The 16,936-nt window shown below is 33.0% G+C and overlaps 1 protein-coding gene across 3 annotated transcripts in view; it reads left to right on the top strand.

Moving 5' to 3' along the window:
- The window catches only part of LOC143225177 (serine/threonine-protein kinase SIK2-like), an 81,260-nt gene that overhangs the window by 45,181 nt on the left and 19,143 nt on the right, over positions 1-16,936 (top strand). For all 3 annotated transcript variants that reach the window (XM_076454136.1, XM_076454137.1, XM_076454138.1), the window contains 2 exons: positions 6,044-6,159; positions 16,601-16,646. In XM_076454136.1, the coding sequence (XP_076310251.1) occupies positions 6,044-6,159; positions 16,601-16,646 (162 nt within the window). The remainder of the gene's footprint in view (positions 1-6,043; positions 6,160-16,600; positions 16,647-16,936) is intronic.

The following is a 16,936-nucleotide window of genomic DNA, read 5'->3' as shown; positions in this document are numbered from 1 at the left end:
TTATCACACCTCAGCCAGTGTATAGGAGTATGTGTGGCTGTATCTAAAATATGTCTTCCCTATTTAGTTTTTGAATTAGAAAGATATAGCTAACAAGCTAGATGATGTTCTGCCTTTACAGAGTCTGTCAGTTTGGTATTAAGTTGTGTTGTTGAATTGAAAGCAAAAATTTGTTGCTAGGTCAAACAATGCCACGATTGTGAAGATGCTACGGCATTTTTCATGTAGGGTTATCAATGATAGTTTAAATAATTTGCTTGAATTTTAGTCTTGAGGGATACCTAAAATGGTCCGCTCCTATGTGCTTATACTTTGCAGTTTTACTTTCTTAAATATTTAACTATAAACCTGATTATGATATTAAATTTATGCAATTTTTTAATGATACTTATTTAATTTTCGAACATTTATGCTCATTATTATTTTATGTTATGTATTATGCAAATAAAACAGCTATTTATTATACCTATCTAGTGACATTCTAAACAAAAGCATTTTAACATATTCTCAGAAAAAATACATTATTTAATTTTTATATTTGAAAATATTGTTTCGTATTCTGACTAGTGCACCACAGTACGAAAGATATTTTTTCTACACAGTCTTAAGATATTATTTTTAACAGCAGTTATTGTTTAACTTCTCAGAGGGCATAATTTTGGTCAATGTAGTTTGAGCCTCTTAAGAAAATCTTTATGATCGCATTATGTTGAAAATCAGCGGTTAATTCTTTCATGCTGAAAATAATTATTTTACTATGCCCTCGTTAAAATACACCTGTCCTAATTTGAGCTAAATAACAGTTGGAATTAGCTTAACCCTAGTAAGTTTTTACATGAAATATAATTGTTTATATTGGGTAAAAAAGCATCAAATTTATAATGGTGTGGTCAGATGTAATGTATTTTTCGAATCCTTGTATTTTGTAACTTGTAGGAAAGTAGAATAAACTGAAGTAAAAATAACTTGTATTACCTGTTATTTAGCTTAAAACGTGTGCATGTACTTTATTAAATTTACTAAAATAAAAAAAAATCATTTACTCACATTGATGTAAGCCAACAGACATACATCTGTGAATGGTGTTGACCATATTTAGGAGTCGTCATAGGTTATAAAGTTAACAATTGAAGTCTTACAGAAATTTTCTATACAGCAAACAATATAGGGTTGGTTCTCTGTTAATTAGTAATCGGTATACTAGATGTGCGACTGTCGTTATTTCAGTAGATATGTATCAGATATTTTGTTTATATCTTCTTGTTTTTCTTCTGTTCCATTGTCGAATTCTTTTCTGTATCCTGTTAGTATTAAAATTCTGAATCCCTTACCACATATATTGAAACCCTATCTTTGAAGTCTACATTTACCGTAATTATGCACTCATCTCAGAATACCACACAAACATCTCAAAGGATTGATAGTGGATGTATAATACAAGATAATCAAACAAGGCATAATATTTCCTGTGTACAATTTTTTATTTTACCAGAATCTTGACGTATTCAAAGAAGATTTTAACATTTAAAATTTGGTGTAAATGAGTTTGTAAGAAAATCTATAAAAAGAAAAAAAAAAGCTCATTTTCTAAATCGATAATTTTGGAATAAAATAAAACATTGGCAGCAGAGTAATATGGGAGATGAAAACTGTATGATATCATTATCGGCAATTATCAACAGGTGAACCTTTCCCTGTAACAATATCACTTGAAAACAATAAATTAAAAAATATGTTCATTTGATAAATAAACTTGGCTAATTAAGTCAGGAATGATATTAAACAGTGAATTCCGAGAGAGAGAGAAAATTATTTTATTACAGTTTGGTCCAAATATCTGTTGCTGCTAGTTATTACTAAGAATGTGCATCTTGAAAATTTAGACAAGTTGATATTTTTAAACGTTCAGTGCTGAAATGACGTTCCTAAAGCATTTTTTTATCTAATTCTGTGAGTTCTTGCCAAAATGTAAGCGAAAACCTGGTAAAATACATTAAATTCAGGTAGTGTGATGCTTTTATTCATTTATCTTTTTATTTTTGTTCAGTTATTTAGTTACTATTTGCACTATTCTTTTGTTGAGGTTATTTATCGTTGTAAATGACATTATTTAAGTGTGTTTGTGAGCAGAGGGAGCTGTTACAACTTATGAGTTAAATATAGGCGATAAGTCACCTTCTAGATAAGAAAAGTAAGTACACGTTGTATTAACTGTTTGTTTCCACGGAAACAGAATAACTGTAGTTTACATCATTGACGTAAATGTCCTTGCTCGTTCTCTCTGTCAATGCGATCCAACAATTTAGTTTTATCAGTGTAACATCCACCAGATATTTCGCTTTTTAACTCCGTATGAATTTAGAAATATTGATTTAATTCTGTAGAGTAGTGTTTCCCAAAGTGGGAGCCGCGGCTCCCCTGGGGCCGTGAATCTTTTTCTTACGGGGACCGTCAAAGATGCTGAATTAAATTTGATTCTAAATAAGCAGTAAGCCAATAAAAATTAAGTTGAATTAAATAAATGATACAATATGTTGAAAGGAGATGTTATTGTTTTTACTATGACATTGTTTTTCTAATCACCATGGAAACCTCAAACTTTTTTATTCACATCATGGGAGTCTCAGACTAAAAGAATTTGGGGATTATTGCTCTAAGGGATGATATATTTAGTAAAGTTTTATATATATATATGTGTTGGTAAATGGTGAGCTCTAATTCTCTGATCATAATGAAAAGTAGAACAATATGTTTCGAAAAAAAAAGATGACAGGTTGTAAGAAGCGTGGTGATCAATGTATATTTTTCTTTATATCCTAATTCATTTTGCGAATTGGAAGCATATAATTTTCTAGCTACCAATTATAATTTCTGTTAAAGAATGTTCTGTAATGAAAACTGCTTATGTATATTTGCATTTCCAGACGCTTGCAAATTATCGTGTTTTTTTTTTTTTTTGTATCTAAGTATTGTTGGTGAATGCTATTGAATATTCCTGTGATATAAGATTGTAATGGTTGAAATGGTTATGAATTTCAGCCTTCCATAACTAATTCATAATTTGTACGTAGTAGCTATATTGAGGGATTTTTCCAAGTTTTCTTGTAGGTGTTCTGCATATAGTGCAGCATTCATTTTAACCGAATATCGAAAAATTGTATACATATACTGATTGTTTTACTTAAAGCTTGCATACACTAAGGGCTAGAAACTTTGGCCTAGTGTGTGACCCTCTGGGAAGGGATGACCCCATCTCAAATACTAGCACAAATTGATGAGTGAGGTCCCTATCTTCCCTGTTAATCTTATTTGCTGTATTGAAATTTGTTCTTTCTTTATTCTTTGTAAACGTGTACGGAAAGTCAGCAATCAGAAAGAGTTAAACAAAGATTCTAAGTCGACTAATAAATGTCAAGACATACATATTTAATGTGAATAAATGTCTTGTTTATATCGTCACTTGGCTTTATTTTTGTTTTGTTTTTTTGTTCTTTGAACTCTGTTTGTTAGTGTATTTGAATAACTAGTGTAAGATTAGATTAATGACATCTGCGTATTCCTCATATGGGGAAGATGTTCGCTCTTTCCAACAAGCAATTTTTTCACTTATGCTACTAATATTGTATGCTATAATATCTGATAACAGTAACAAAAATTACTCAGTTTAGAAACTATTGTGTTCATATTCAGGTATGCATGAATTTGTTTTTTTCTTTGGTATGTGAAGATGACGCTAAAACCAACTGTTTACTGGTGTGTGAGTATTTCTTAAACATGGTAAAATCATTCTTTTAGGTGTGAGGATATTTTAACACAGTAAAATGAACTGTTTTAGGTGTATGAGGGTTTTTTAAACACAGTAAACTAAAGTTTTCAGGTGTATAAGGACATTTCAAACAGTAAAACCAACTGTTTATAGATTCATTATGATACTTTAAACCCAGTATAACCAAATGTTTTCAGGTGTATGAGGATAATTTTGACACAATGAAGTAATTTATTTTGCCCTGACGATTTTATCGAGAATAGCTGAAATCATTTTCAAAAATAGACACCTTTACGACGGAAATCATGGTTCCACACATTTTTCTTTTCTTGCTTCTTATTTTAAAAGACTAATTTTTATTTTAAAAATGGTGATTTTAGGTAGCACCATTCGAATATATAAAGTTTTTTGTTGTTAATTCAATATATGCTGCACAACTGTATGAAATAAAACTAAGAGATGCAAAATATTTAATTTTTTTGGAGCTGAACATGGTCTAGCTGTTATGGTGTCGGGCTGTGCACATAAACATTTAAGGTTCGAACTATTTGAAAAGGGTAACCATTTAAAACGAGCGCTCTTTACTAATGCTCACTTTTTGACCAGCAATTCGAAATTGGGGATGGCTGTGTCTGGACTTTGACCTCACCGTTTAGTCCATATGTTGCATAAAACTGGGCTCTTCATGGTTAAAATATAAAGTACAAGATTTTTAAACATATGCAGTGATTTACTGCATCAGTGGTTGGTTTCAGTACTTGTGATGCTACAGTCTTGTGTTCAAGTCTCTGCGTTAGACAGAGTAGAGGTAGCCCTTGTAAAGTATTGCATTAAACGAGCAATTGTCTGTGGGGTTTTGAAAATAATATACAGTGAATATAGTAATGACAAAACAAAAGCATTTAAGTTACAAAATCACCTATTATCCACGCAGTTATGGGTTTTTCTTCATTCAACCTTAATCCCATTTAGATTTGGGTCGGCCTCTCATTTATTTTATACTAGCCAAAAATCTTTACACTCAGGTCTGATAGGCTTAAAACTTCTGATAAAAAATCATGTTCACGGCAAATATTTTTGTTTAAAATATTCGTGATTGTTTCATTGCAGGTTCAAAATAAGAGGCATGTAAAAATAACATTTCAGAGTTATCTTTTCTCGCTCACAAGTGACTGCTCAAAATACCTTTCGTACAATATCAGAACGCCACAGTTGGGCTGGTGATGAGAAACAAAACATTGTCTTAAAAGACATTGATAAGTATAGTACTTTAGATGTTACGGTTGAAATATCAAAGCTGGCGAAACATTAGAAGCCAATAGGCCTAAAATGTGTGATAAAAATCAATAAAACGTGTTTTTTTACATTCCCCTTTATCTGATATAGACACAAGGTTGGAAGTGTATAGAATCAGCATTGAGTCTACAATGGACAGATTGAGAAGAAATGTCTTCCGTCCAAATTGTGCTTTTTAATAACAAACTTCTAGTCTATTTGCTTCTGTTGCTTCGTCCTCTTTCGGCTTTCAAATGGTAACTTTCAAAATTATGAGAACTGTTAAATGAAAATGAATAAAGACTGACAAATTGTTTTCGTGCTTGTACATTTGTGGCCCGGCATGGCCTGGTGATTAGGGCGCTTGACTCTGATAATCTGAGAGTCGCCCTTTCAGCCTTGGGGATGTTATAATGTTACGACCAATCTCACTATTTTTTGGTAAAAGAGTAGCCCAAGAGTTGGCGGTGGGTGGTGATGACTAACTGCCTTCCCTCTAGTCTTACATTACTAAATTAGGGGGCTAGCGCAGATAGCCTTCGTGTAGCTTTGCGCGAATTTTCGAAACGAACAAACATACAAACTTGTGCATTTTATCCGTAAAATAGTCAATCCATATCATGTTTAAGAAAATTTAATTACAAAGGAAGTTAACAACACCACTTCAAAAAGCAATGGCTTGACATATCCGAGTGGTTAGAGTGCTCGACTCGCAAGCTTAGAGTTGCGGAATTGAAATAATGTGCCGAACATGCTAGTTTTTTTAGCCATAAGGATTTTAGAATGTAACAGTTGCCTTTTCCTGATCGGAATTTCAAAATTAGGAACGGTGAAAAAGAGCCTTAATGTTTTACCAAAGAAATTAAAAACATTATAAAACTCGTTTATGCCATACAAGGAGCACCAGAGGACTTGATTTTCAATCAATAAACTTCCTGAAGTTGATGAGTATTTTTCAGTGCAATAAGTAAAAATGAGATTATTTTTTCTTCTTTTCTGTAGATTTTGTTGCACAACATGGTAGAATGCCGGAGACAATGGCTCAAAAGATGTTTTGGCAGATTTTGTCTGCTGTGGAATACTGCCATAATCATTACATCGTGCATCGAGACTTAAAGGTATATAGCATTGTACATTCGTTTTACAATTAAGATATAAGTCTGGAAAAGTTTAAAGATACTTTACAGTTTCTTTAAAAGTATGAATTATTATTGGAATTTGCGAAATCTTCATTGAAAGAGCCAACTAATATTGATTGAGTTTATATTGCTATATAAATATTTCAGTGCACTATTGAATGTGCGTAACATCAGTTATTATAATTCATTTCCGGTCTGTGGTTTTCTTACTCTAACTCTTTTGGTAAAATGTTTGTCAAAATAACACCCACTTTAGTTGGTAAAATATGTATAAAACATAGACATTTTACTTTATTTTCTTATTTACTTCTTCCTCCATTTTATCTAAATAATATTTCGAAGTTGATAAAAAACATTCAAGCAATATATTAACTTTATATTACATTTCTTTCTTTAAAACGAATGTGTAATTCTTAAATTAACTTTAATCGTTAATGCAAATCGGTAAACAAAATTTACTGAAAGAAAAACTTTTGGGTTAAGAAACATAATTAAAATAAACTTGTTTATTGGCGTATATATCTTACATGGAATATATCAATATTTAACGTCTATAAAGGATATAAACGTTACATTTCAAATTGTTTAACAAATAATTTCCATTATATAGTTATTATTAAATACCCAAATCTTATTTTTTCTTTCAAAAGGACAGTTGACAGAAGAATATTTATTTATAATAATCTGTTAAATAGCATAACCATTGAGGAGTTACACGAAATTTTAGTTTCTAAATGTGAAGTCCCCCTCCACTGGGTCAAAGGTACTTTATGGACTGTGTAATTCATCTCCTTAAATACCCCTTAGTGGCACAGCAGTTTGTCTGCAGACCCACACCGCTAGAAACCGGGTTTCAATACCTGTGATAGGTAGAGCACAGATAACCCATTCCGTAGCTTTGGGCTTAATTCCAAACAAACAAACAACCTCCTCATATTCATTCTTCAATTGACCATCTACTTGTCGGTAACCTTGATTTCGTGACTAATGAAAATTTGTGACCATTAGTTCAATAACGTAGCCCACATTACCATAATAGTTGTGAAGTAGGTGATAAAAGTACCAAAGGTGGCGCAAGTGTTAATGTTAAACAATGTATTGTGAATGTTTTCAAATATAGAAGTGCCTGAAACTGTACCTGCGCGTTTGCCATATTCGATTTCAAAAATGACCACTGCTTAAAATCATATTGTTAATAATATACCTGGATCTAAACCAGGTAGAAACTTTATTTTAATTGCTATTCCTATATTTTCAGGAATAATAAATTAAAAGGTGCCACTTAGAGAATGATAGACTGACTGCCATGTTGAATTTCAAAATGACTACATTTAAAACGGATGTTAGGTCACTCATAAACATGATTGGTGAGTTTGAAAATCCTTTGAAGACAGGGGCGAGGACTTTCATTTTCATTATACCAAGGGCATTTCAGAACCTGTTTCAGTGGAGATATTTCGAAATGCAAGGAAGATTAGCCAAAGCCAATTTAATGGTTTTACAGTTCTATGTCCCATAGAAAGAAGCAAATCTGTCGATGTTGTCATTCGTTGAAACAAGTTACTCTTGTTTGATAAGTTTCTTCCCACCACAAGGGTAATCTGCAGCTTTTCTTGAAATTATAGATTAGTTTCAGACTCGAGAAGAAAACCGGGATGAAGTGTTCCTGCATGAGAATTAAGCTCGTCTCTAACACTCAAGAATGACTGCTTGTGGACTAAAAGTGACTTATTAACATGCGTAGAAGGTGGTGCTAAAGACTAGTACTGCTAAAATGAATATTTTCAGCAAATGTTCATCCCGTACATCTCAGCTCAAAAACTAAATGCATCATACTGAGACTTGGTGTGGAACATCAACGTAGCTGACTCTCTTAAAGACAAGCCAAAGAAAAATGCTGTTTGATTTGGTTTAAATTTCGCGCAAAGATACAAGTGTTATGTTAAAAGGTAAAATGGTAAAAGGACGAGCAAGTCTGATGAGATGGGGAATCAAACCTGACACAGCAGATTGCGTGTTGGGATCCTTAACTGCCTGGGATGGACTAAAGTGTTGTTATCATATCGCAAAACTGGCAAGACTTTCTGCATGTTAACTGAAAATAGAATGAATTATTCATCTTCCTCTCTATGTTACTCACTCAGCGCATGCGGACACATATAATTTCAAGTGCCTCCATACTTAATTATTTTACTCGTATATTAGTCTACATGTGAGCCAAATTTGTTATTTGCTTTTGTTATTAAAATTACTATATGGGCTTCCGAAATGTATTAACAATCATGTACAATTAAATCACATTTAAACACCATACCAACTTAAATAGGTCAGCATTAACTAATGATTTAAGAGAAATGATCGAAAACACATTATAATACAACCGTATACGCCACAGAAAGAAAAGAAAAAAACTATATAAAGTCACTATGCTGTTTCGAGTACGGGCATTGAAACCTGGTTTTTAACGTTATAAGCCCACATACTTGCTATTGTGCCACTGGGGGCATCTCAGAATTAGGGGTCCTCTCATGTTACAATGTTGGAGCAATTTAATAGGTTATTATTGGCCACAAGACGTTTTTAAGGATTGTGGAAAATTTTCCTTGCACACGGACATATTGATGCTACATTGTTCAACGAACATTAAATTTTCCACAGTACCTTAGAGCTAATAACCAGTGTTTATGCAATGCGAAAGTACGTTGTGCTCTATTATTTCTTTGTTATTTTCATCATCATAATGTTTAAAATATATAATTTTATTATTTTAATTTTGTGATGTTATACTTTTATTGTAGAATTATTTAGAATTGTTCTCTTAGTATATGAATTAAGAACTAATTTAAATTTCATAAGCTGAGCACATTTCGCCAGATGTTGTTGGCTTTAAAGTTATCTACTGATAAAACAATACATTTTCCAAGGATAAATATATTATATTAAAACGATTTTGTATATGCAAATCAGTAAATCACGTAACCACCATAGCTGCTATAAGATCGCAAATGAATGTAATGTATCAGAATTGTAATTTGATATTATGTAGATATTACGAACCCATTAAGAGTTTATTTCTTTTAAGTCGACGGATTTATAACACCAAAATCAGGGGTATCCACGAACCCATAGGTCAGAGGCAAAAGCCATCCATGTTTCCAAGGCACCAAACAGTACGCAATATAATAAAAAAAAATCTCTCTGGAAACAAGGCTTACCAAAATATAGTTTTCATTTATACATCTTATTTGAGTGTTACATAACTCAAAGAATGAGGTTAGTATTTGGTGCTTAATACAAAGATGTGCCAGTCAAGTTACTGGACAAAGCGCCTATCAGTTTCTGTGTGGTCAGGCTCTTGAAATTTCTGCCGCAAAACGATCCTCGTGAACTAGATGGATCATGGAGAGCCATCAGAAGGAGTGGTGTAATTTACATACGACAGTTTCATGATGGAACGTATTGTCAGGATGCACGGTCGATAGATAGAGAATGATCGAACTTTGTGACATAGGCTTTAACGACATAATTGGGTCCGAATTCGTTTTAATATATCATACCCAAGCCTCTGTGGTTTTAATAAGTAAGAACCTAAGAACAATATATTTAATTTCCTATGCTCATTAGTGGGATGATTTTTATTTCTGGTCTAAGTAATTAGCTTGGTGAAAGGAAGCTGTATTTATTTAAAAAGATTAGAGAAATTAGTGTTTCAGTTTATGCACCGAAATATATTTTGACGTAAAAAACGGTGGGTTTATCAAATTCTATTAGAAAACCGGAAGTAGTGAGAATGATACCTGTGATTTCCTTAAATAAAACTCAAAGTTCCCTGTACTTTTATTCATAGTTTAAACACTTGTTCGTTTAGTGGACATAGTGTTTGGTAAGTTAATGTCCATATTGTATTTTCTGATTCTTTTTGAAACTGGGGAAGTATTTAGCGATATTTAGTATGTACCACAAATTATTATTTTTATACTTTCAATTATTTCATGAAATTGATTTATGAAATATTTTCATCGTTACCTGTCATTTTGTTACTATGTTTAGCTAGCTATGTAAACAGATCAGCTGATTATAGCACGTGAATGACGTCATTACTGAGTACACAAGCTTCTTTGCTGGCTTCTGATGTTAACTGTCATCATGTTCTGGCTATTTATAGTTGCATGAGAACTCCCACCAAGTGGAAAGATATTTTAGTCCTTTAGAAGAGGATGTTATGTATAATTAGTGTTTCTGATGGTTTGAGGCACTAAGATCGTCACAAAGAAAGAAAGGATTTACACTGAAAGACACTGAATTACTAAGTTAGCAATATAACAAGTTTAAGAAGTTACTACATATAAGAGATTGACTCAGGTGACGTCCTATACATTGCAAGAGACCCAGTCTTTTAAGTTTCAAAGTTATGGATAATCATACGATTTTGCTTAGTAATCGGAATGAAGAAACGTTGTATGTTACATAAAACATGTTCTCTTGAATTAATTTCATGATATTATATTTGGGTAAATAGGAAATTGTTTGTTTCACAAAACTTGTGCATAATTCGGTTGAAATAAATAAACTAAGTATTTTCATATTTTACTCTTTAACGAATGATGTATTTCAGTTTGAAATGAAGTAAAAATGTCACTATTAATATTAAGCATTTATTTGATAATAAATATAATAAAACTTAAAAGGTCAGAAAGTACGTTAAATGTCCAATTCAGGCACGTGTATTGATGAAATATGGAATGAATATATAAAAGCCATTACGATTTTTTCGATTCAATATATTAAATTTTTATTATCACAAAGAGGTTAAAAACCAAAATAGCAAAAAATGTCAATTTTGGTAAGTTATTATAATATTTTAATATAAAGTTGTGGTTCTTTATTCGAGATACTTTCCAACAAAAGAATGTATTTAAAAGGGTTTTTAGTATAATACACTGCTGGCTAAAATCTTAAGGCCAATGAATATAAAGAAAAAATATACATTTTGCGTTGTTAGACTCAACCACTTATTTGAGTAGATCTTCGAAAGATGAAAATAAGTAAAGGGAAAATAAAAACGTTTTTTTAGCATTTAATAGGGAAAATGTGAACACTATGAAATTAGCCTAAATACTAACTGGTCAAAAGTTTAAGACCATACCAAAAAGAAGTCATAAACAGAGTAGGAAACGCTCAACAAGTGATCTCAGTAGTGAGTTGTACGGCCGTCATTGCGAATAACTTCAAACATTCGCTTTGGCATGGTCGATATACGCGTTTGCAGAAGGCTGGCTGGAATGTTATTCCAAGTGGTGAAAATGGCTTCACGAAGATCATGCACTGTTTGGAATTGATGTCCATTTCTACAGATTTCCCTTGCCATCCACCTCCAAACATTTTCAAAGGGGTTCAGTTCGGGCGAACACGCTGTGTGGTTACAAAGAATCACGTTATTTGCCATGAAAAAGTCCTTTGTCCTGCAAGCATTTCAGGATTGCAGCGTTTCCTGCTGAAAGATCCAGTTATTTCCACACAAGCGAGGGCCTTCAGTCAATAAGGATGCTCTCTCCAACATGCTAATGTCGCCAGCTACTGTTTGACGCCCCTGTATAACCTGAAGCTCCATTGTTCCATGGAAGGAGGAAGCACCCCAGATCATGATGGAACCTCCTCCGCTGTGTCGTGTAGAAAATGTCTCCTGTGGGATATCCTTATCGTGCCAGTAACGTTGGAAGCCATCTGGACCAACCAGATTAAATTTTTTGTCATCAGAGAACAAAACCTTCTTCCCCTTTTCTACGTCCCATGTTTGGTGCTTTTCAGCAAAGTTTACCCGAGCTGTTTTGTGGCGTGGAAGGAGACGTAGCCTTTGAAGACGTTTACGGATTTTAAAGCCTTTCTCTCGTAGATGTCGTCTTATTGCTCTTGGGCTGCATTCTGCGTCCGTAAGGGCCTTAATTTGGTTTGACGATCGGCTGATGTCTTGCAGGACAACTCGTCGAATTCTCCTACTTACGCCAGCGAAATTTACTTGGTTTACTTGGGCCGACCACTTGAAATTTTCGTTCTGTATCCCTCAGGGTTTTTTAAGAAATTTGCAACTGCAATTTTAATGCGCCCAATCTCACCAGCGATGGCACGTTGAGAGATACCTTGCTTTTGCAACTCGACAATTCTGCCACTTCAAACTCTGTCAACTTTTTAGCCTTTGCTATGTTTTTACCCAGGTAACACAGAATATGTGAGTGGGAGATGTTGGCAAAACTAATGCTTGAACACAAATGACTAAATTTCGTTTCGTGTTTACCGATTAACGTTTCGTTTCAGTATGGTTTTAAACTTTTGACCAACTCGTATTTAGGCTAATTTCATAGTGTTCACATTTTCCCTATTAAATGCTAAAAAATGTTTTATTTTTATTTTCCCTTTTCTTATTTTCATCTTACGAAGCTGTATTCAAATAAGTGGTTGAGTCTAACAACGCAAAATGTATATTTTTTCTTTATATTCATTGGTTTTACGATTTTGGCCAGCAGTGTATATTGAAGGTACTCAGTTAGAGACCAAACCTCTTTTTATTTTGTTATGTATTTACTTAAAATGTTTTCTTTTAAAGCATAATGTAAACAAGAAATTCACACGTTTCCTGCAAATTATTGGGGTTAAGCACGATTTACGAGAACGATATTCTAGATTAGTATTTCTTTTGGAGTTGTGTTCTAAGTCTTCTGTCTTGTTTACTCACATACCGATGAATACGCATACTTGCGAAACATCACAAGTTATTTTGTGGCACACTTCTTCAAGGGATGGTAAGAGTAGCCTGAAATCGCATATATTGAGAAGCTTCCCATTGAAACATAGAATTTGAATATGCAAATCAGCAAGTCACGTGACAATCACAAGCAGAATAAAACTACGGAACGAAATAATCGTAACTATCTTTTTACAATGTTTGATTTTTTTTTTTTTTGGGGGGGTGTGTCTTGACACCAAAGATTGACCATTTTGGGTAAGAATATTTAATTTCTATTTCTAATAGAAGATAGTCAAACATTCAAATTATTGGAAAATAAAGAAATATGGATTAAAATCGAATAAGGACATCTGTAAAGATACCTACAATAAGTCATACCCCAGCTGTGGTAAACATACTGCGTGTTACGTAACAAGGACACCTATAACAAGTCATACCCCAGCTGTGGTAAACATAGTGCGTGTCTTGTAACACGTGAGAAATTAGAAACATATAGAATATAGATCGTTACTTATTTACGCCTCCCGGCAACAAAATCAAGAAGAATCGTCGTTTGGAAAAGTGATTTAAGTCATGTGTACAACATATTATTTCAACTGACACTTTCCTCAAGCAACTGAAAAATGTATCGTATATTCAATCTATTCTAAATGTAGGGTATTTACAAATAATTTGACCCTAACTACTTTAGGAATTGCTTATATTGTGCCAGGTTATGGAGGAATGTGTGATTGTTATTCATTTCACCTGAAACGTGGTTGATTATTTCTAAATTCTTTACAAATTCCAGAACCGTCTTGGGTCATAAAGTACTTCCGATAAGGTGATATGGATAATAAAAAATACGAAAAAAAGAGACTACACGCAGCTGTTCAAGTTTAGTGTTAAGACACGTATTAATGAATTAATGTAAAGAAGGGCAATTGTTCATCAGTTGAAAAAAGCAAACAATAAAACACCTAACCCTACATATACGCTTAAATGTACATAAATAAACTTAAGTGAATGTCCATTAGTATAGCCTGAAGAAATTATACTATATAAAAGTACCTTCACTATAGCACATAAAATATATCAATTCTAGATATGCCAACAACTAAATAAGACAACTCGCAACTTTCAAGAAAAAGGAGTAATAATATTTCAGATTTAAAATAAAGTCAAAGAGGAATAAAAAGTCAATTTCCAAGTTTTAGTTAGACTTACAAGGTGAAGTCTAACATACAGATATTGTGTATATATATACATAACCATCTCCTGAAAAGTAATCAAAAAGAACTTGGAACGTGATATTAGAAAGGTATGACAAATGCTTTATACAATTGAAATAATGTTGGTTTAAATAAGACACGATCTATCTTTTCGTAATCTTTTAACATTTCCTTTCTATATGGTTCAGCATGGCCAGGTGGTTAAGGTACTGGACTCGTAATCTGAGTGTCGCGGGTTCGAATCCCCATCACACCAAACATGCTTGCTCTTTCCGCCGTCCATAATTTAGCATGGTAAGATTAGAGGGAAGGCCCCTAGTCATCACCAACCACCACTAACTCTCGGGCTAATCCTTTACCAACTAATATAGGGATTGACCGTACAATTATAACGCCCTAACAGCAGAAAGGGCGAGCGTGTTTGATATGATAGGGATTCGAACCCACGATCTTCGTATTACGAGTCGAGTGCCTTAATCACTCGGCCATGCCGGGTTCTTTCGCTTTTTCTTTATATTTGTTCAAAGTTGTCGTTTCAAAGTGTATACGGTGGACTCGAGCAGATAGCCCAATGTGGCTTTGCTATAAGAAAACAACCCCCCCTCACACACAAACAAAGGGTATACCGTACGTTTCTGCTAACCGAGAGCATTTCATGTTTCAATAATAATATACTTAGAGTAAATAATATTCATTATCAAATCTAAAAATAAAGACTATTTTGTACGAAAAATGTGGTACATTTGATAACAGAAACATGATAAGGTCGAAACACCTTTCATTTTTCCATCAACCACAAAGATTGTCAACTCAAGCTAATTATATCATCATACCATTAAAAGTTCTATCGTAATAAATGTATGATCATTAAGTGAGCTATATCCCATAATTATAATAATAACAGAAAAGTTAATTACTTATGATCGTGTTTTGAATCTTGGTTTCCAAAGTCTAAACCTATCACTTTGAATATTTATTTCATCTGTTTCTATTATCATTATACTTCCACTGCAATACATCCCGAATTACTGATTGTACATATTGTATCTCATAACGGCTTGTATGGGTGTTAACACTTTTACTAATAAAGCAGAGAACAATGTTTCGACCTTCCTAGGTCGTCTTCAGGTTGACACAATATTTGAAAGACAGCTAAATCACCTCTACTTTGACAAAACTTTGATGAGAAATGCTAGTGCTATTAATCTTCTCATCATAACTCAACCTACTTTAGTAGGTATAATCCTAGTTATGCATCATACATACATATGTAGCATAAGAGATTGTAGATGTTACTTTTATCGAGAGTGACTCCAGCCAAGTTAGAACGATGAATAACTGCTGTGACTCAGTGATGTCGAAAAAACCACTTTTAGAGAAAAATATATATGTAAAAACGACTCGTTTGGGTTGAGAATATATTTTACGTAGAGGAGCGAACAACGTTTCGACATTCTTCGGTCATCGTCAGGTTCACAAAGAAAGAAAAAACTGCTGTGACTATATGTATAGAACTAAACTTTTTTTGCCAAGTCATTAGTACTACTAAGACGTTCCTAATGCAGTAATGTCTCTATTCTTGATATTTCTAAGCAGATATAAACACTATTATCATATCATAAGCAGCATCTTTAGAAATAATAGTAATATTATTCTTCCCATAGTAAGATGCTGATTGAATGATTTTATATCCTCATGTAGGCGTGTTCATCCTCGCTTATCGATTATATTCTTTCTGTTATTGATAAACGTCTTTGAAACTGATATGTCATGAGATTTGCTAATCTTTCCTAATTCACTATACGTATATCCTTCCTTGAAAAGCAATGGGACAATGCCCTCCAGTCAATACGAAGCATTCTATCGTCGAATGGGCATGACCGTAGTGTGTGCTAAATATATAAGCTTGAGTGCATATGTGAATGTGCGTGTATAGACAAATATGCGCGTTCTATACAGGAACAGCTTTTAACGAACATGATTTACATAATCACATTTGTACATAGATAATGTATAACGTTGTAAAACAAACTTTGATAAAAGTATTGATTAGTTGAAAACCACTTTTCCAAGAATTGAAGAATGTAGATATATATATATGTATGTATAAGATGCTGAAAGTAAATTTGTACGGTTAATAAACTTGAATTATTCAACAATTTTGGAAAGATTATAGTTTAGAAAACATTTCTAAAATATAATTTTATTCCAGTGAACATATATTTGTTTGTAATAAATACAAAATTACAAAATGAACTATCCATTCTCTGCTCACCACGAGTATCGAAACCCGGATTCGAACGTTGTAAGTCCGCTGGCATTCCGCTGTTCTCCAGTTAATGTATTTCTAAGTAAATAATTTTCTGATTCTGAGAATAAATGTTATTAACAATATTTAAGCCCATCAGGTCATTTATTTTCTGTGATGAATAACTTTTATTCAACTTCAATTTCTATTTTCTTCTAGGCAGAAAATCTTTTACTCGATGAAAACATGAACATCAAAATAGCAGGTATGCACCATTATTTTAGTTACTTGTAATAAGTCACATTTCAAAACTATGGTATGTAAGAATAATATAAAAATATGCAAAATTTCATTTATTCAGGTATATACAGTTGTAACACAGAACTGTAAAATTCTTTTTGCTCTAATCCTATTGTTTTCTGTTATTTGCCTGTAATATCACCTTTGTTTACCTGTAGGATAGGTTCTTGCAAAGTTGTACATACTACGTATGAAAGTGGACAGTTACCTTCTGGCAGGCTGGTGATGCGTCGAGAATATGACCTTTCTTATGTT

The sequence above is a fragment of the Tachypleus tridentatus genome, chromosome 9 (assembly GCF_004210375.1).
Source record: "Tachypleus tridentatus isolate NWPU-2018 chromosome 9, ASM421037v1, whole genome shotgun sequence".
NCBI classification, from domain to species: domain Eukaryota; kingdom Metazoa; phylum Arthropoda; class Merostomata; order Xiphosura; family Limulidae; genus Tachypleus; species Tachypleus tridentatus.
This window is presented reverse-complemented; position numbering and strand designations above follow the sequence as displayed.